This window comes from Anabrus simplex, chromosome 1, assembly GCF_040414725.1.
Source record: "Anabrus simplex isolate iqAnaSimp1 chromosome 1, ASM4041472v1, whole genome shotgun sequence".
Lineage (NCBI taxonomy): Eukaryota > Metazoa > Arthropoda > Insecta > Orthoptera > Tettigoniidae > Anabrus > Anabrus simplex.
In genome coordinates, this window is record NC_090265.1 from 25,041,077 (window position 1) to 25,060,913 (window position 19,837).

At 39.1% G+C, this 19,837-nt stretch overlaps 1 protein-coding gene across 3 annotated transcripts in view; it reads left to right on the forward strand.

Moving 5' to 3' along the window:
• Window positions 1–19,837, forward strand: part of mib2 (mind bomb 2) — a 223,286-nt gene that overhangs the window by 114,657 nt on the left and 88,792 nt on the right. For all 3 annotated transcript variants that reach the window (XM_067155808.2, XM_067155799.2, XM_067155789.2), the window contains exon 13: window positions 16,148–16,302. In XM_067155808.2, coding sequence (XP_067011909.2) covers window positions 16,148–16,302 — 155 coding nt within the window. The remainder of the gene's footprint in view (window positions 1–16,147; window positions 16,303–19,837) is intronic.

Here is a 19,837-nt window from a genome sequence, read left to right on the forward strand (position 1 = left end):
GACAGCCTCTCTGTGGTCTGAAACCACACTGGGTTTCATCCAACTTCCTCTCAACGACTGATAGCACCCTCCCTTCCAAGATGCCAGTGAATACTTTGCCTGGTATACTAATCAATGAGATACCTCGATAGTTGTTGCAATCCTTCCTGTTCCCTTGCTTATAGATAGGTGCAATTACTGCTTTTGTCCAATCTGAAGGTACCTTACCAACACTCCATGCTAATTTTACTACTCTATGAAGCCATTTCATCCCTGCCTTCCCACTATAATTCACCATTTCAGGTCTAATTTCATCTATTCCTGCTGCTTTATGACAATGGAGTTTATGACCATCCTTTCCACTTCCTCTAGCATAATTTCACCAACATCATTTTCCTCCTCCTCATGAGCTTGGCTGTTCGCAGCACCACAGGGATGATTTCCTTTTAGATTGAGAAGATGTTCAAAATATTCCCTCCACCTCTCCAGTGATTCCCTGGGATCTATTATGAGTTCACCTGAATTACTCAAAACACTGTTCATTTCCTTTTTCCCTCCCTTCCTAAGATTCTTTATTACTGTCCAGAAAGGTTTCCCTGCTGCTTGACCTAGCCTTTCCAGGTTGTTACCAAAATCTTCCCATGACTTCTTTTTGGATTCAACAACTATTTGTTTCGCTCTGTTTCTTTCATCTACGTACAATTCCCTGTCTGCCTCGGCCCTTGTTTGGAGCCATTTCTGATAAGCCTTCTTTTTACGTTTACAGGCTGCTCTCACTTCATCATTCCACCAAGATGTTCGCCTTTTCCCATCTTTACACACAGTTGTTCCTAGGCATTCCCTTGCTGTTTCTACTACAGCATCCCTGTATGCCACCCATTCACTTTCTATATCCTGAACCTGTTCGAAACTTCTCACTAATCATATCCATGTACTTCTGTCTAATTTCCTCGTCCTGGAGATTTTCTACCCTTATTCGTTTGCAGACAGATTTCACTTTCTCCACCCTAGGCCTAGAGATACTTAGTTCACTACAGATCAGATAGTGGTCTGTATCATCGAAAAATCCCCGAAAAACTCGTACATTCCTAACAGATTTCCTGAATTCGAAGTCTGTTAAGATATAGTCTATTATGGATCTGGTACCCCTAGCCTCCCATGTGTAGCGTTGAATAGCCTTATGCTTGAAGAATGTATTCATAACAGCTAAACCCATACTAGCACAGAAGTCCAGCAAACGCTTCCCATCCCCATTAGCTTCCATATCTTCCCCACATTTACCAATCACCCTTTCGTATCCTTCAGTTCTATTCCCAACTCTCGCATTGAAATCGCCCATTAGCACTATTCTATCCTTGCTGTTGACCCTGACCACAATGTCACTCAATGCTTCATAAAACTTGTCCACTTCATCCTCATCTGCACCCTCACATGGTGAATACACGGACACAATTCTAGTCCTAATTCCTGCAACTGACAAATCTATCCACATCATTCGCTCATTTACGTGCCTAACAGACACTATGTTGCGTGCAATGGTATTCCTGATAAAGAGCCCTACCCCCAGACTCTGCCCTTCCCTTTCTAACACCCGTCAAGTACACTTTACAATCTCCTATCTCTTCCTCATTATCTCCCCTTACTCTAATATCACTTACTCCTAGCACATCCAAATGCATCCTCTTTGCAGACTCAGCCAGTTCTACTTTCTTTCTTCCATAAGCCCCATTAATATTGATAGCTCCCCATCGAATTCCATTTCGTTCGCCAAGTTGTTTCCAAGGAGTCCCTCGCCTGTCAAATGGGAGTGGGACTCCGATACTCCCATAGGTCCGAGGCTTGCTTAAAGTGTTCTGAGCTCGGTAAATTCATGAAGCAGGATGCTGCCTTACTTGCACATAGTCCAAGTGAGGATCTCTCCTCTAACGGGTTATGGACCACCGGTGAATTGTATAGTCCTAGCCGCCTGAGCACAAGGAGGGCCACGACTCAGAATATGTCAGAGATGCCCACTCCTATTCCATAGCAGCTGGTATCCCGACTCTCAGGACCGCTTACTAGGCCACTCAGCCGTTGCCCATGGTTCACGAACTAGGACGTGACTACAGTAATCCACAAACATGAACCATATAAGTGTAGGAGTTATCAGAAAATAATTCTTCTGTTTTCTTAATATAGTTGTCTTTGCTTAATAGAACGGTTGTAGACCCTTTATCGGTTTTTGTGACAATTATATTATTGTTCTTAATTTTATTTTTTACTTCAAGTAATTGTTTTTTAAGACCCGGATCTAACTTAAATTTTAGTTGGTTAGCTAGGGATGGAAGCTTCTTTTTTATTTCGTATTTGACGTCATTACGGATATCATTGCCAAGTTTTAAAAAATTGGATTCAATTTCAGCAACCGTACTGATTAGATCGTCTGTTTTATTAGCATTAGGACAGTTGAATTTCATACCCTTGTTCACTCTTTCCTATGATGAAGGGATAAAGTCTCTCTCTTCCATGTGCATTGCAACACAGTACAATGACTCCAACCCTTGTACGATTTTCCTGCTGATGCTTCTCTCCTTTAAAACCATAAGTCCGTTTGGGCTCAGCATTTAAAAAAATGCAGTTTCATTGGCATTTACAATATTGTCCGGTGCATATGAATTGATTATATGAGCCACATTTTTTGCCAACTGTCGCATTGCCTGTGTTCGCGGATTCTGCTTCTCTGCACACTGCTTGCTGCTTGATATTGTGGCATTCTTTGAAACGCTGAATACAAAATAAGTACAATTTCACTCGAACCTAGCAAATATGAAGCACACTGTAGACACAATGAGGTGAGTGAAAGTGCGGAAAGCTACCCTGCTCATTCCGAAAGATACGTCCTGTCATGACGCGGATAAAATTTGAATTTAACTTACTCTGTGAAATTCTATTTTTTTTAAACGTACAGGCAGTTTTGAATTAAAAGTCTGAATTTCGGTAATTGGACCAACATTGTTCTTCAAATTACAATAGTCCATATTTCTAATTAAATAATTGAAATAACATGCAAAACCGTACCCCATGTTTCCAGGAATGAGAACTTCTTCAAATTAGGCGGGATTTTGAATTATCGAGGTTCTACTGTATTCTCCTTCACAAAAATCAATCATCTCTTCTGACTTTCCATTCAGGGACATGAGGTTGATTATTGTCACCTTCATAATGTTCTCTACTGGTCGCCCACTTGTCGCAGTTCTCCCAGCATAAGAACTGCCTTTCCTGAGGGATATTTATGTGCCGTTCTCATTTTAGGCTGTTATTACAATGGAGTCGCCGCTCCCAAAGACATTTTAGTGCTACTGCGACAGGCAATCAGGCAACTCCTTACACCTTTTACAGCTACTTGATGGGTTCCAGGGTTATTTTCTACACCGACGGGGCCACCACCTTATCTAAGGAAATGCAATCCACTTTCCTGGTTGTGCTGTATTTTGTACTGTGCCGTGCCATCTCCACATTATTGTAATACAGCAGCCCAATACTACCTATTCCTTTTCTTGTGCTGTCACAGTCAATAAATATCCACGAACAGAATTTCCCAACAGACTAATCTGAGGCTTTCCTATCGATTGGGCACATTAAGTTACACTTTAAAGATAATTTAGTTTGCATTGAGAACCGAAATGGTGTTTTCCATTGGCACTGGGTGTTGCTTGATGTACCTGATAAGTATGTTCGCGCTGACTGTACCTACACATTTCAAAAACAAAATTGAAATTATCTCCTGAAACATCAGCAAATAGGCACCTGATGATCATCGGTGAGAGGCACTTGGTATAAATTGGTAAGAAAACATAAAAGGCCAGGCTGAGTGGCTCATAGCATTGAAGCACTGGCCTTCTGACCCCATTTTGGCAGGTTTGATCCTGGCTCAGTCTGGTGGTATTTGAAGGTGCCTTGTGTGGGTAGATTTACTGGCACATAAAAGAGCTTGCGCAGGACAAAATTCCGGCACTTCGGCATCTCCGAAAACCGCCAAAAAAAGTAGTTCTTGGGGAGTAAAAGTAATAACATTATTAAAATATAAAGGTCCAATAAAACTGCCTTGAACTCCCTTATTAATGATTACAGGATGAGGTGATGCTTCACTTTCTGTAATTCTCTGAGTTGTATTTTCTAGAAATTTAGCTGACCACTTGATCTTGCTTTTGTCTAGTCCAGTTGCACTCATAATTGTCAGTAGTCTCCCGTGATCTACTGTATAAAAAGCTTTGGATAGTCCATTTGACCTGAATATAAAATATCTGCTTTATCTTGCTGGAACCTACAAGTTGAGTTTCAGTGGAATAACTTTTCCTGAATTCAAACTGCTTTATATTAAGTTGTACCTCATTTTTCCATTCTCATATTCCGCCATGATTTGATGAATGAGAGACCTCGGTAGAGTACAGGCTAGTGCAGCAAAGAAGACTCAGCAAGATCATGTGAGAAGGAAGCTGAGAGCTAAGAAATCTGAGGAAGAGAGATCAGGAGGATCAGCAAATGAAAGGAATGTAAGCACAATACATTGAAAACGTTGTGGGGGCAATCACGCAGCCCTGTAGCAGGAAGTAGACCCAGTGGGAAGACATAGAAAGAGATGGGTGGATCAGTTGAGGTTTGATGTAACTGAATGGAGAGGACTTGCTGAACACCACACTACCCAGCAAGCTGGAAGGTTACGTGATGACATGTTTTTAACCCATTGAACCCTGCATATTTGTTTGATTAAAAGTGCATTGAGACTGGGATTATTTTGAAGAAAATAGAATGACTCTTCATATGATGAGACATTTCTTACTTACAAGAGCTAGATGTAGGACAGGGGAAATTCAAGCACAAAAAAAAGAAGCGTTTATTTGGGTGAGTGGATAGACCCCAATCTCTCTGAGAAGGCAGCTTTCGACTCACGAATCAGAAAAATGGAAATGGCATATAATCTAACAGGCCATTTAGAACTAGATATCTACAAATGCCAAGTTAAGACATTACCATACAGTCATCCGCCCAGAGGCCTAGTACGCTGCATAGTGCCTTGCATTGCATCGGAAGGGACTAATAGAGAAACTGGGAAAGTAAAGGAAAGGAAAATTGTAAGATAAATCTTGGACCCAGTAAAAGAAAACAGGGAATGTAGGGGATGGCACAGCCACGAACTTTACACTCATGTGGAAAAAATAACAGACACCATGAGGAAACAGAGAATTACTTTTTACTGCCATATAATGAACTACTGTGGCATCACTCTATTCTCTCATGGACTAAAAATACTGGAAAAAATTAGAGAGGATAGATTATGAGAAATTGTATAACCACTTTTATAAGAGGAACAATATGGCTTTAGGCCTGGAAGATCAACAACAGATCTTATATTTGCTGTCAAGATGCTATTAGAAAAACATTGGGAAAAAGAGAAGCCTTTATATCTACTGTTCCTTGACATTGAAAAGGCCTATGACAGCATACCAAAGGAGTTAATTTGGGAGTGCCTGAAAAAGCTCAAAGTTCGAGACAGTCTAATTTCAAAAGTTAAGGTGCTTTACGAGAAAACCAGAAGCTGTGTACAAGTCAGTCCTGGACTGTCAGACTGGTCTGAGACAAAATGGGAAGTACATCAAGGTAGTGCTTTGTTGCCCCTATTATTTATCATTGTAATGGATACCATATTAAAGGTGCTAGAAGAAAAGGGGCAACAAGACTTAAAAGCATTTGCATTTCCAGATGATGTAGTAATTTGGGGTAACTCAGAGAAAGATATGGAAGAGAGACTGCAGGGGTGAAGTCAGGAGTTTGAGAGATATGGATTAAACATCAACAAGGCTAAAATGTTGGTGTTGAAGGTAGAGAAGGGTGACAATCAGCCAGAAATCACGCTAAATGGCACTAAGCTGGACAGTGTCACAGATTTTTAAGTACTTAGGTAGTATAATGTCCAAGGATAACTTAGCTAAATATGAAGTAAACAGTCCAATCAGCAAAGCAGTACATTATTACCTCCAAGTAAGAGAGCTACTATGGGATAAACAAGTACCACTCAAAACCAAGATGACACTGTATAAGTCATACTACAACCCTATCTTCACAAACAGCCTGGAAACCGCTACATTAACATGAAAGGACAACTCGAAAATACAAGCAGCAGAAATGAAGTTCCTACGCACAGTGATCAAGAAGACCAGGAGGGATAAAATCAGGAATGAAAAAGTAGAGAGGATGTAGGACTAGAAGACTCCTTACTGCAGAAGATCCAAAAGGCAAGACTGAAGTGGTTTGGTCATGTGAAAAGAATGAGTGCCAACAGGTCTGCAGGAAAGGAGTATGAAAGAGAAATAAGGGGAAAGAGACCAGTGGGCAAACCTAGAGAAAAATGGACAGACTTAGTGAAGAAGGATGTAGAGGAGAGAGGTCAGGATTGGGAGTGGATTGTGAATGAAGAACGGTTCATGGACCGAACAAAATGGAAGGGGCTAGTATGCCACACCTGGGAAACTGGAGTTGGTCAACGATGATAAGAATGAACCCAATGCAATTGACAAATAGGATTTTCACCTACTTTCTCAAAAAGAAAACCAAGAGAGCTGGGTTCACTAAGGTGGACAAAGATTTAGAAGAAGTGGGAATTACAGACAACTATATCTGGGAACGTGCCCCCTTTAAACAGAAACTAACCAGACACCGATGTTTCCAAGTAAATCGTAAGCTTCCAACAGGCAAGAAGTAGACTGAAGAAAGCAAGCAACGGCATCGAGAACTAATGTGAAAGTACTGGGAGGATGTTAAAGCTTGATGCAGTAAGACGTGGTCCTTAGATGGTCGAATCGAAAGAAGAAGAAGAAGAAGAAGAAGAGGAGGAGGAGGATTTAAATATACTGTACCTGAAAACATATGATTAATTAATAAATGCTATATCACAGTACAGTTGAACCTCAATTCTCCATTTTTTTGGCAGGAGCACAGAAAAAATAAAGTACAACATGGGAAAACGGAAAATCCGGGAATGACTGAAACAATTTGGCTAAACGTCACAAAAATGAAATATGTATAATTATAATCTTACAAATACTCCCACACCAAACCCAACTACAGCCCCAGTGGGCCTTCGCCTACCAAGTGACCACTGCTCAGTCCAAAGGCCTGTAGATTACGAAGTGACGCCGGGCCAGTGTGATGAATCCTCTCGGCCGTTATTCGTTGCTCTCTAGACTGGGGTCACTGTCTCACCATTAGATAGCTCCTCAATTAAAGGTAATCATAGGCTGAGTGGACCTGGAACCAGCCCTCATCCAGGTAAAAATGCTTGACCTGAACGGGAATCGAACCCGGGCCTTCTGGGGGAGAGGTAGGCAACTTAGACTGTGGAGCCGGCTTGAAACATTAATTATCGGTATGCGACTTAAACGTCTCTATACTTTACATTCAGTTTCACTGGGGAAACTTTGTCAGTTCCCCGTGAAAACTTCTTTCAGTTCAGCAACTTTGATCAGCCAACTCTTTGAAAAATCTAATAACGCCAAACCAATCAACAATCAACCACAAGTAGTTTTTAATTCTCTAATCTAAGAAAATAAAGTACATTAGATATAAAAGCGCCCACCAGGATGGTCAAATCCATTTTTTTAATCTTCCATTGTAATTAGGTCACCAGTATACTGTTCATAGTCAGTTTCTGGAATTCTTGTACCACCTAAATAAGGCCTACATCGAATTTTAAAGGTTATGTTGAACACTAGAATTTGGTTTTGAATGTAAGTATCGATTTTCAAAAGTTCTCAAATGCATTATATTAAATTCTACCCATCACTAATCACAATCAAATTGGAAAGAGAAAAAATATCATCAAAACTTCAGAAATTACGGTTATTAGTGAACTTGAGCTCAGTTGGAAAGCGCGTTCGCTGTAAAAGTCAGTACGATTGATAAATGTTAAAAACTTTTTATATGTAACGTGCGCAAATAAAACAACTGCAGTTTTTATAACAAAACAGTAAAAGGCAACCCCAAAACCTCCCATGGCTTTATGTATGTACAGTGCAACATCTTTTCTGGTCTCGATAATATTAAATATAATGTAATATTAAAACACTACATTTGTTTGCATATTTGATTTACAACTTCTTTATGATTTTTGGAACTATCAACACGCAGTGCTGATCCCTAAATTTAAACAGTGCTTTATGAATTGCAACTGAACTCTTCAAGAAGTTGCTCCGTACTACATTTAAATTCTTATTTGATTCTAGACTTCTTCACGCACAGTGCTCTCTAACATACGTCTTACTAACATATTGTGATCTACGACTTCTTCATGATTTTTAGAACTATCAACATGCAGTTCTGATCCTTAAAATTATACTGTGTATCTTGAACTGAAACTGTAGAATACGTATATGATTTGAGACTTCTTCTTAGCACTGAAAACTCAACTAACAGTGCTCCATAGTGTGTTATAGTGCTTCATTAACTGCATCGTCCGGTTCCATGGCTAAATGGTTAGCGTACTGGCCTTTGGTCACAGGGGTCCCGGGTTCGATTCCCGGCAGGGTCCGGAATTTTAACCTTAATTGGTTAATTTCGCTGGCACTGGGGCTGGGTGTATGTGTCGTCTTCATCATCATTTCATCCTCATCACGACACGCAGGTCGCCTACGGGTGTCAAATCAAAAGACCTGCATCTGGCGAGCCGAACTTGTCCTCGGACACTCCCGGCACTAAAAGCCATACGCCATTTCATTTCATTAACTGCATCTGACGGTTTCATCTCTACTTCGCATTTTTTACCTGTGCTTCTTATTTGTGTTTGACTAAACTTCAACGCACAGTGCTCCCTAAAGATTTTAGTGCTTCACTAACAGCAACTAACAGAATTATTTTAACTTTGCATTTTAATTATCTGTGCATTGTTTTACACTTACTTGTGATCGGCTGATGATGACCAAGAATACTGGTTGAAACCGGTACCAATTTTAATTAAATAGGAATGTAAACTTACATTTCTTATTTTAATAGTATTGAAAGGTTGAGCCATTTTATACCTTCTTTTAACTTAATAGTTGGTCCATTATGTCGGTGATCACTTTTAGTTTACCGGTTTTCATGAGTGGGTTTATATTGTGTGTAGGGAAATAGGTTATCTGCTTTGGTTTGATTCTTGACTTTGTTTCGTTCGTGTATGTGGTACTGGGGTATTTCCGTGCCTCCGATTTCACAGTATCTTTTTAAGTGGCAGCCCACCGTATCTCTGAACTCTTGGTTCAACCGGTGGAGTATTTCTTAACCCCTTCAGTGGCGGGTTTTGGCAGACCTCCTGTGCCAGAAACGTGAGGTTTTTTGGAGAAAATTATTTTTAGGAAGCAAGGAATGAGTAACAATTATTAAGGGAACACATTCATATATTATTCAAGGTTAATAAAAAATTTTACTTTACAATCTATTTACACTTTTTTACAGTGGGCCTGTGATATGGTTTCATAAAATATTGGTGTTTTGAGAATACTGTCCTGTGAGCAATAAATTTTTATTTCAGGCTTTTGTATTATTCCCATCAACAATACTAACACAATACATTTCCAAATTATCTAAGAGTTTTCTTCAAAACTGTGCCCTTGCATGCGGAGATTTATTTACAAGTTTTTTAGTGCACTTTTAGCATAGGGCCAATGAATTTTTTCGTTCACTGTCAAATTTACAACTTCATCTGTTATACATTATAAACAGTTCAAAACAGTCAATAGCACTCACCTCTGGTAATAATCCAACTCTCACACCAGGATTTCCCGTAAATGGAATTATATTAGGTCGCACACTATCCCCAGATTTACACTTTTTCCACACGAATGTATTTTCAACATCTACCATCACCTTAGCTTCTGACGTAATATCTTCTTCACTTTCCCTAGAATTACTAAGAAGGTCATCATCTGAAGAATCAATAGAATTAGTATCACTACTATCAGAAATACTAATGTTAATTAGAGATTCATCTTTGTAGTTTCTTATTTTGTCTTCAGACAAACTTCTCTACCGTTTCACGCTCACCATTTCTGTTTACCTCATCAGCTGGCCAGAGATTGTATATGTAAAGTAGAGAAGATAAGGCATATTTTAGGCCAGAAGCTTCATGAATACAGCTGGAAATCCTTCCGCCACCTGTTGAGAATGCTGGAAAACATTTTCCAAAGAGATTACAGTACCCGAGAAATTATGGGGCGATCGCGAAATGAACACTGCAACGAAACGAGAATTTCTCGGGTGGTGACGTTATGGGCAGGCGTGTGATAACTGAGAAATTCTCGGGCGTGCCACTGAAGAGGTTAACAGACCTTCCATGGTTGACTGTCAAGGTGTAACCTCTGTGGGACTAAGTCCCGAATTACAACTCTGGATGTGATCCAGTGAGGTGATAATGAGTACAGACGCCTTGTGCAGCCGCCCCTAACCTGGAGAACAGACGCTGCATAATGGCACAGAGCTGACTATTGCTTGAAGAAATTTTAGGTCATGTGTTCAGCCCTTGGTCGTTCTTTGATTGATTTGACATGACATTTGTCTTGCATCTAGACCACAGAAGTTTTCTTTACATGGTGAAGTTGTTTGATTAATAGAGAATAGTGAGGTGACTGGGTTTGTTTTAACATACAGTTATCGCAGGATAAGTAGATTCCACAGTGATGATGCTATTGTGCTAATGTAAGACAAGGTTGAGAATGGACAGTCCATAGTATAACCGTTCACTGGCATGTGAATCAGCTGCTGAGCCATTGAAGGTTATGCTAAAGAAAAGATCAACCGGATTTACTCGAAAAATACGTCCAGCAGCCGCAGATCAAGTTGTAATACATCCAGTTGTGTCAAATAGCCGGAAATAACTCGTTTATTTAAATAAAGAATGGGATGGATATAAATTATGAACGGAGGTTCATAAGCTCAGAACCCCGTGGTTACCGGATGCCTACAGTCGTGAGATATTATTTAATATATGAACTGAGGCTAGCAAGTGAAGTTTACATTTTAAACGGCGTGAAAGGCAAGTCTACCATATGATCTTCGGGTCCAGTAATAACGTGGCGCAGGCCATGACTTGACGTTATAGCTTAAAGGATCAAGAAGGCGCTGAAAGAAATAAATCGACTGCATACGTCAGGAAGGTGATGTGTTCCTTTGTGCATCTGTCTAATTACAAGAGATGGTGTTGTCTAGGAATTCATTTCCTCAAATATCAAAAACATATGGAAGAGAAGTTATAAGTTAACCAACTTAGCCTAAGATATGAAACGCGGACCAACATTATTAATGTAACAATTTTGAAATTAACTTTTGTTTTTATGAACAATTGCATTGTAAATGAGAAAAACGGAGCCTGAAGGTTGATCTTATAGCTATACACGCATCTTGAGAAGGAGTATTTGGAATAATTGAATTCAAAGGAAATATTAGAAGACGTATTAAGGAGATAATTACATTGCATTCAATAACGATTCCGTACTTGTTGTTAAATAAGGCGAGTTTTCAGGAATAATAGTGGGAAATTATACAACGCCTGTATCACTATACTAACTCTATTTTATAAGTTTCAGGTCCTTGGAGTCATAGTGTATGAAGACTATTCCTGTGTTGTGATGATGAAAACGAATATGAGGGCTTAAAAGGATTTAGCGTCCTAACAGGCCCGGGAGATGATGCTGAAATGAATGCCAAACCATGACCAATGGAACGGAGGATTGAGAGCAGTATTAATTACATGATGTTCATCGATAAGTACCCAAGATTTCTTCTTCTTTACTCTATCTTGTAGTTGCATAGTGGTAGTGTAGATTTATTTTATTTTCATGATGAAGTGATATTGAAACAGCTTGAGTGACCTAAAGCGATAGTCATAAGTGCCCCGCTATACTCGTGATTACGGTTAAGTCTGATGCGAAGATATTAAGATCACTTGTCCTATGCGAGATCTAACTCATAGAATGCGTATTTTACTGTGAATTACTCGGAGTTTCTTGATGTTTACTGCAAATGAAAGGAGGCATTGTCTTCGTAATTTAAACCATACGAGCACTGCATGAATACTTTGTAAGGTGATGTGATGTAATGTCTATTTTAAAAAGGTCTTCTTGTGATAATATCATGTGCATATATTGTGCCGTTGCGTATATTACGTAATATTGGTACCGTGATGATTGTGATATGTTTGCAACGATGGTAAGGTTCTTCGGACAGATGCTTGTGATTTTCTTGGGGTAAGGAATTGTGAATGTGTGTTGTGCACTTGAATTATGGTTTATAATATGAGAATAGGGTCGTCGAGAAAGTGTTTAATGGTGAAATAATGTTGTTATAATAAAAGGGTTCATTGAGGATAGGTATTGTGAAGCACAATGGTTAAGTTTCGAGATTTTCAATGAACTTAGGATTGAGAAGTGGATTTAAGCATTCGTCATACAAGTTAAAAATCCGAGATAGGCAAGCATTAACATTGTTATTAATTTGCTGTGTGACAAGTCCGAAGGTTATGAGTAGATTGGCGTACGATCATCGAGACACTATTTTACGGCATGATATGGTGCGGATATCGAATATATTTTGAACAAATAAGTAGCGACAAGAGGTCTTTGACATTAAATAAACATAATATGGATATGGTAGGATGTCATATTGATCAATTTATCATCACCTGGTGTAATTTAGGTTGTGTTATTTGTGTAGTTGCTTGTAGTATGAACCTTTGTAGATAGTAGACCTTCACGACTCTTTTCAGGAGGACAGTTCCGACGAAACCAGATGCCATTAATCATTTTCAAATCTTATTGATTATGTAGTATCAGCTAGATATTATGCAATTTTTTTTAGGTGGTGAACGTGAGTTTCCGGCGCATGCTGTTTTATTTCAATTGAATCATTGCTGAATCCAACTATCAAATCTTTTAAATATTGGATGATCACATTTTTAAGGATGGTCATGCTGATGACAGATCACTGTTAGGAAACTCAAGTTGATTAGCACTTAGGCAATTTATGAGAAGAACGACAGAATGGTAGGGCGTTGAAAGATGAAATCTTGGATAAATGAACAATAGAAACAAGTGAGATATTTTTCACTTTATTATTTTATAACGGGCGGAGAATTAATAATAATGAATTAATTTTTCTGAATGAGAGTAAGCCTTTACCAAGTTCCATATTTGTTTTCATCAAGGTAGAATTTTCAATTTTAATTAAGATTTTAATTATGGTGAATTATATAAATATCAGTCAACGAAGATTTTAATTTCGTTCATCTGATTATTATCCAATCATCCTACGTTGTAAATATTATTGTAGTAATTTAATTATTATAATTTCATTAAATTGGGAAGATTCTTCCAGGAAACTAACATTTGATATCTTCTTATTTAAATGAGGTATATTTTAATCTTGCATAATCTGATGAACAATGATTTATTACGATAATTAGTATCTTGTGTTAAATGCCAGTAGAACTGCATAGATACTCGTCGAATGTCCATGCCCTGAGTGGAGACTTATGCATCACCGTTGACACCGGCCGAGGCTTAATTTCAAGACCTACGAACCCTCAATATCCCTGGGCAATGGACGGTTAAAATAGGAAATAGTTAATTTGAAGCGTGGCCTTCAGAACCATGTGTAGTTGTGGTGTGTAGCTTGTAAATGTTGTTTGTGGATGTTTATATTGGTCTCATCACATGATGATTGTTATTGTTTGTTTTGTTTCGGGAGTAAATTCTATTGTCGCGGCCACCAAATTAGACGGGTCAGAGAAATTACGCTGTTGCCAAGGTTATGTAGCTATTGGCGAAGAAATGTCTAACTGAACACATCATTTCGGAGCACGAGGCAAGTTATTCTCTCTCAAGCTCCTGATGTTACTTCATACAATGTTTCGAAACAAATTATACTACAAGCTTCAGAAAAGACTGCTGATTTCAGTGGTGTAACTATTTTCCACATAAACCACTTTAAATAATTATTAAAACTAAAATCTTAAACAAGTTACATTTCAATCCATAGAATCATGTATTGAAAATTTCAGTAAGCGGCCAATTTTTTATTTCTTCAGCCAATAACATTTTGTCTGCGGGAAAAATGTAAAAAATCGCCTGACTTAGATTTTTTATCTGAAACACATTTCTGTGAGTCTTGTAGTTTTCCTGGAAAATTGCCCGGAAAGCAATCATGTAAATGACGCTAGCTGAGGCAGTTCAGGGCGCGCACGCCAGCACAGGCTGCAGGACGCCGTAAATACTTTTATTACTTGATAACTTTAAATATTTGAATAATGTATATTGGACTGAATAATATAGAAAAAGAACTACTTTAAAGAATAGGTTTACATTAATTTACAATGGATTAAGAATCGGTTTCTAGCTAAAAGGCAGTCTAAGATTTCTTAGTCACTGTCATCACTAATCTCACTATCTGTCGAGTCATCATTTACACTAATGATGAATGGCTCCATTCTCTCATCCCTTATTATTTCCTTAGCCCAATTGTCTGCTTGAAGATTTTCCACGCGATTGAAGCATTTTTCCCAATCTGCAGCAGTCACACGGTCGATGGCTTCTGACATGAGTTTTTCTATGTCCTTTATTTTGAATGTGAGGCAGGTTCGATCCTGGCTCAGTCCGGTGGTATTTGAAGGTGCTCAAATACGTCAGCCTCGTGTCGGTAGATTTACTGGCACGTAAAAGAACTCCTGTGGGACTAAATTCCGGCACCTCGGCGTCTCCGAAAACCGTAAAAGAGTAGTTAGTGGCACGTAAAACAAATAACATTAATATTATTTTATTATTATTTTGAATGTCTTGTTCCTCTCTGCCACTTCTCTCTTGACTTGAGCCCAAATTATTTCAATTGGGTTGTATTGGCGGTGGTAGGGTGGCAACCTTACTAAATCATGGCCCCAAGAGAGAGCTGATTTATCAAGTTTTTCTTGGAGATGAAAGTATTTTATGGTTGGGTGAATATTTTGCTTCATTAACACATCTCTGGACTGAACGAAGGCTAACATTACACATTTTGCGGTCAATTCTTGGCTTTTCTTGAAGTTCACAGTCTGCAAAATATTTGAGTCGGCCAACTTCTGTACGTATTGCAATACATTAACAATTATGGATTTTGTCTGGCTGGCTAAATCCTTCTTAAGTCCTTCCAACTGACGACGCTTCAGAGGAGTTTCTTGTTTGTTTCTCGCACTTACTTCGTCCTCTTCAGATAATAGACCCGAAGAAACACCAGACTGAACACATTCACTATCCATCTTTAACTGCACTTACGGTGCGAGCTCAACAGCTGCATGACACGGAATGACTCGGGTAAGGTGACCTGGAGCGGATGGGCTTCAGCTAGACAGCACTGCGCGATCAGCATTGCCAGTCCGTGCTCGGAGGTAAGCGACTTTCGACCATCTGTCGCTTCGCCGTTCCCATATCTGACGACAGTGCAGTTTTCCTCACCCGCCTAATTTGGTGGCCGCGACAATAGTAGTGAAACTGATAGCAAATCTTTTAATTGGTGGAATAAGGAAAAGCCTGGCATGCTACCCAAATATATTTTCAGGGTTAAATAGTAGCAGAAAAGGCAATAAAGCAAGTTCAGAGCCTCATGAGCCTGATGACCATCACTTTGGGAGGAGGAGTTCATTCATGCTCTACAGAGTCAATTATTCCTGTAAATCTTTTGCAGGTGGCACCCAGTTTCATTATTTATATTTATTTCAAGTTAATATTTTATTTCATTACCCAGATTTAGTTTTCAAATGACACTAGAAAATTACACACTGTTGGCCCAAGGAGGTTATGGTAGTTTCACCTAGTGTTATACAACCAGTGGCACTTCATCACTTAAGACCTATTTTAGTCCGTTAAATGGTATGTTTTGTGCTCTTATTATCTTCTCACCCTGTCACATTAGTTAGCTCTTCTTGCTGATTCACATGGAGCATGAATATAGCACAGAAATAAATGCTGATTTTGTGTAGCAGACGTACAGTAGCAGCACATGCGCTGGTGCTACAAAAAGCCAGTGTAAGTAGGGAGTCCAGAGCTGAGTGTCTTAAATATAAATGTTGTGAAGTTTAGGAGATAACAAAATGAATTCTGAGAGTTTTAAATGAAGTTCTATGTGTTTAATGTTCCAGGACTCTTATGGAGATACAGCCCTCCACGACGCAATTGGTAAAGACAGTACTGAGATTATCGACCTACTCTGCAACGTTCCTGGGGTGGACTTCACACTGAAGAACAAGCGAGGCTTCAATGTACTGCACCACGCTGCCCTCAAAGGAAATAATTTGTAAGTTAGAGTTGCTCATGCAGTCAGTAAACATTTCTAGGTTCGACATTACACTGAAGAACAAGCGAGACTTCAGTGGAGAGAACCCTGTTAGCACATCTCAAGATAGAAACTGCACATTCAAGCCGGTTTGCGACTCTGTTATGTTTTTTGTTATTCAAGAGTGGGTCACCTAGGACCACGCGGAATCAGCATGTTTTTCAGCCTTCCTTTATGCACAGTAGTTCTTCATTCTGAAGGAATGTGCAAGTTTCTGTTCCTCTGACCATTTTCCTTGTGTAGGTTTCTGTTCTTCCTCAAATCTCCATGTTTGGACTATAATTCTGATTTCATTCTGATTTAGAAGGTTTGTTAATGCTAGTTCAATAAGGTTTTTTGTCCATTAGTTTATACCACTTTGGTCTGGTGGCCTTATTTTGCAAAAATTTGTAAATTTTATAGGGAACTGGCTCTCCAACTGCCACCTTTCCTCCATAGAATAGGCAAACAGTAGGCAAGAGCGAGAGGCCCTGACACCCTCTTGCTCCATCCCTTTCTGGGTAACCTAGTTCCCCCATGAAGAAGAACACTAACAAACCACCACCAAAAAACATGCAACAGTGATTACATCCCTTCATATAGTGTTGGCGTCGGGAAGGACATCCGGCCGTAAAACAAGGCAAAATCCCCATGTCTTACAAAGTTCGCACCCGCGACCCCACAGGCGTGGGAAAAGCGGTAGAAAAAGAAGTGTATATATACTGACCAATGCTTTGATTCAAGCATAGCGGTGCTCTGTACAAGTCCCAGTACCACCTGAAATTCAAGAGGACAAATTGGGGCAAATGTTCACTTATAGGAAGGGGAATGGATTGGAATAACTTGCTAAGGGAGATGTTCAATAAATTTCCATTTTCTTTGAAATCATATAAGAAAAGGCTAGGAAAACAACAGACAGGGAATCTGCCACCTGGGCGACTGCACTAAATGCAGATCAATATTTATTGATTGATTGATTGATTGATTGATTGATTGATTGATTGATTGATTGATTGATTGATTGATTGATACCATTCACGATTGGTGAACTCGCTATTTACACAGTGCTCTGCCTCTGTATCTCCCTCTGCTGAGGAGAAAATGGAGATAGCAAGAAATGGCTGATAATTGGACTGAAGAAGGACAAGCAGTTGTCATAATTTCATCATCTTTCGATCCACAAAAGTTATATTTGTCCCGTAGCCAAGTTACGTCAATTGATATCCATTAATGCAGCTGCCATAGTCTGTCTACAGGAATTTTACCTGGGAACTTGACACAACTAGACTATGAGCAGATACAGTCTGTACTCAAACAGTGAGTAGCTGTAGATGGTGGGGCAGCTGCAGACGTTTGACCCTAATCTGTTCCAACATCTTCAGTGAATATGTGTCACTATGTATTCAGCTGGAAGCAATTGCAGTATGTACACCAACATGTACTTATCACTGGACTATGATATTCATGTAAATGAGCTACAAGATCTCCTTTTCTCTTGCTGGGAGATGAGAACACGTGTAGCACGTTCTGGGGCTCTCTGTCTTCCTCGCTAGAGGGAGAATTGTTAAGTGAATGAGTCACCAATTTGATGTTTGTGTGCTCAACGCAGGAAAACCTTCTCACTGCAGTACATTCTCATTCCTGGCTGTGCATCAGTTCGCCTGTTACAGTGGCAAGTACACTTTGACCTCTGTGATAGTGATCGCTTTCTCATTCTCCTCTCACTCTTCAGTCAGAAACAGAATGAACTGCCAAAGCATTTTTTTTATTCGAGAGAGTAAGAAAGCTACTTTGGAAAAGTACCATATTTTCTTGCATAATGAACACCCTTGAATAATTTACGCATCCCAATTTTTGGGTCCAAAGTGCAGAAAAAAGAAATGTTCCTTTCTTTGATGCGCTATTTCTTCAATCATCCATCATGTAGTTCCAGATGTTTTTCAAAATAAAGATGTCAACTACTCAAGTAGCAGCCTTCCTATTGCAAAACCAGGCATTCCAAACGCTGTGCAGCCAGTAGGAAGTATTACTGCACTATTCGGTGAGTGAATCAGAGCAGAAGTGACTAGTGATGCTGTATTCCAGTAAGAATTTCACCTTATTTTCTTGACATAGCATAAGCCCAAAAACCTATGCCGTATCATGTCTATATTTTTCGTGTGTTTCTGGTGCGGTACATGCTTTTTTTGTGATCTCAGAATTGTTTGTTATTCTATAATGAGCAAGTATTAGAGTAATACTGCATCATACAAACTCATGGTAATCAGTTACATCGAAACATACGGGAATAGGGCAGCGGGATGCAAGTGTTCATTGTCTGAATATAGCTGGCAGAAACAGAAAACTGTACTTCAAACGACCAAGTATTGCAAAGCACTTTATGGACCTCCCGTAAGTAGAGGAGGATCTGCTTAAATATAATTTTGTTACGCAATGATGGATATGCTGTTTCTCATGAAATGCTGTATTTATAAAGGACGAGAAATAGCTGCTGCACTTGGAATCATTGTCTCAGATTTTAAGGTTAGCCAGGGCTGGATGATGCATTTTATGAAGAGAAATGCACTCTCTCTTAAATGAATGTTATCGTATGCACTACTGAAAGCAAAAAATGATGTATTGTAATGCTTGGTGTAACAGCTGATGCCCGGCACTTCTTGTGTTGAACAGTTTTCAAGGCCACCTGACGGAAAACACTAAGAAATTATTAGAAACCATGAAAACTGATTTAGCAGTGATTCCTGGTGGACTGACATCGGTACTTCAACTGTTGGACGTTAAACCATTCAAGGACAATGTGCAAAATCTCTTATCAGTGCTGGATGGCAGGAAGTGTGCACGAACTTACTTCAATAGGCAAGATTCAGAAACCACCTGTGGAACTTCTTTGTGAGTGGATATTGTGCGCTTGGGACATGATTTCTTTGAACAGGATTGAAAAGAATTTCAAGAAAACAGGAATCTCAAATTCGTTAGACGGGAGTGAAGATTATTTCTTATGGAGAGATGAGAGCAGTGATAGCAGTAGCAGCAATTCTTCCTGTAGTGCTGGTAGAGAACTCAAAGACAGTAATCTATAAAAGGTAATACTTTTATTTTTTGCTGCTATATAATTGTGTAGTTACATGAATTGTACTTTTATTAGTTCATATTTATTTAATTCAGGTCGTATTGCCAGCTCGTAATGGGAAGAATATTTTCCAGTTTCGGTACTTCAAACCCACTTGTCCAACTTGCCTGATGTACCCTATTTGATTTTTCAGAAAGAAACGCACGCCGTAATTTTACACCAAATTATGATAACCACAAATGAGTTTGAACCAATTCTGTGTATATATTATACTTGATGTATCTTTTAAATGTAATTAAATTGTAAATTTTTTTTAAATCAACCCTTCCAACTAAGAACATCATATCCGCATAGTATAACTTATGCAAATATCATTATCTTTGTTGGAGGGGTCAAAATATCTGAATTCCTTGCATAATTTATGCATCCGAAGTTTTCGCCTGTATT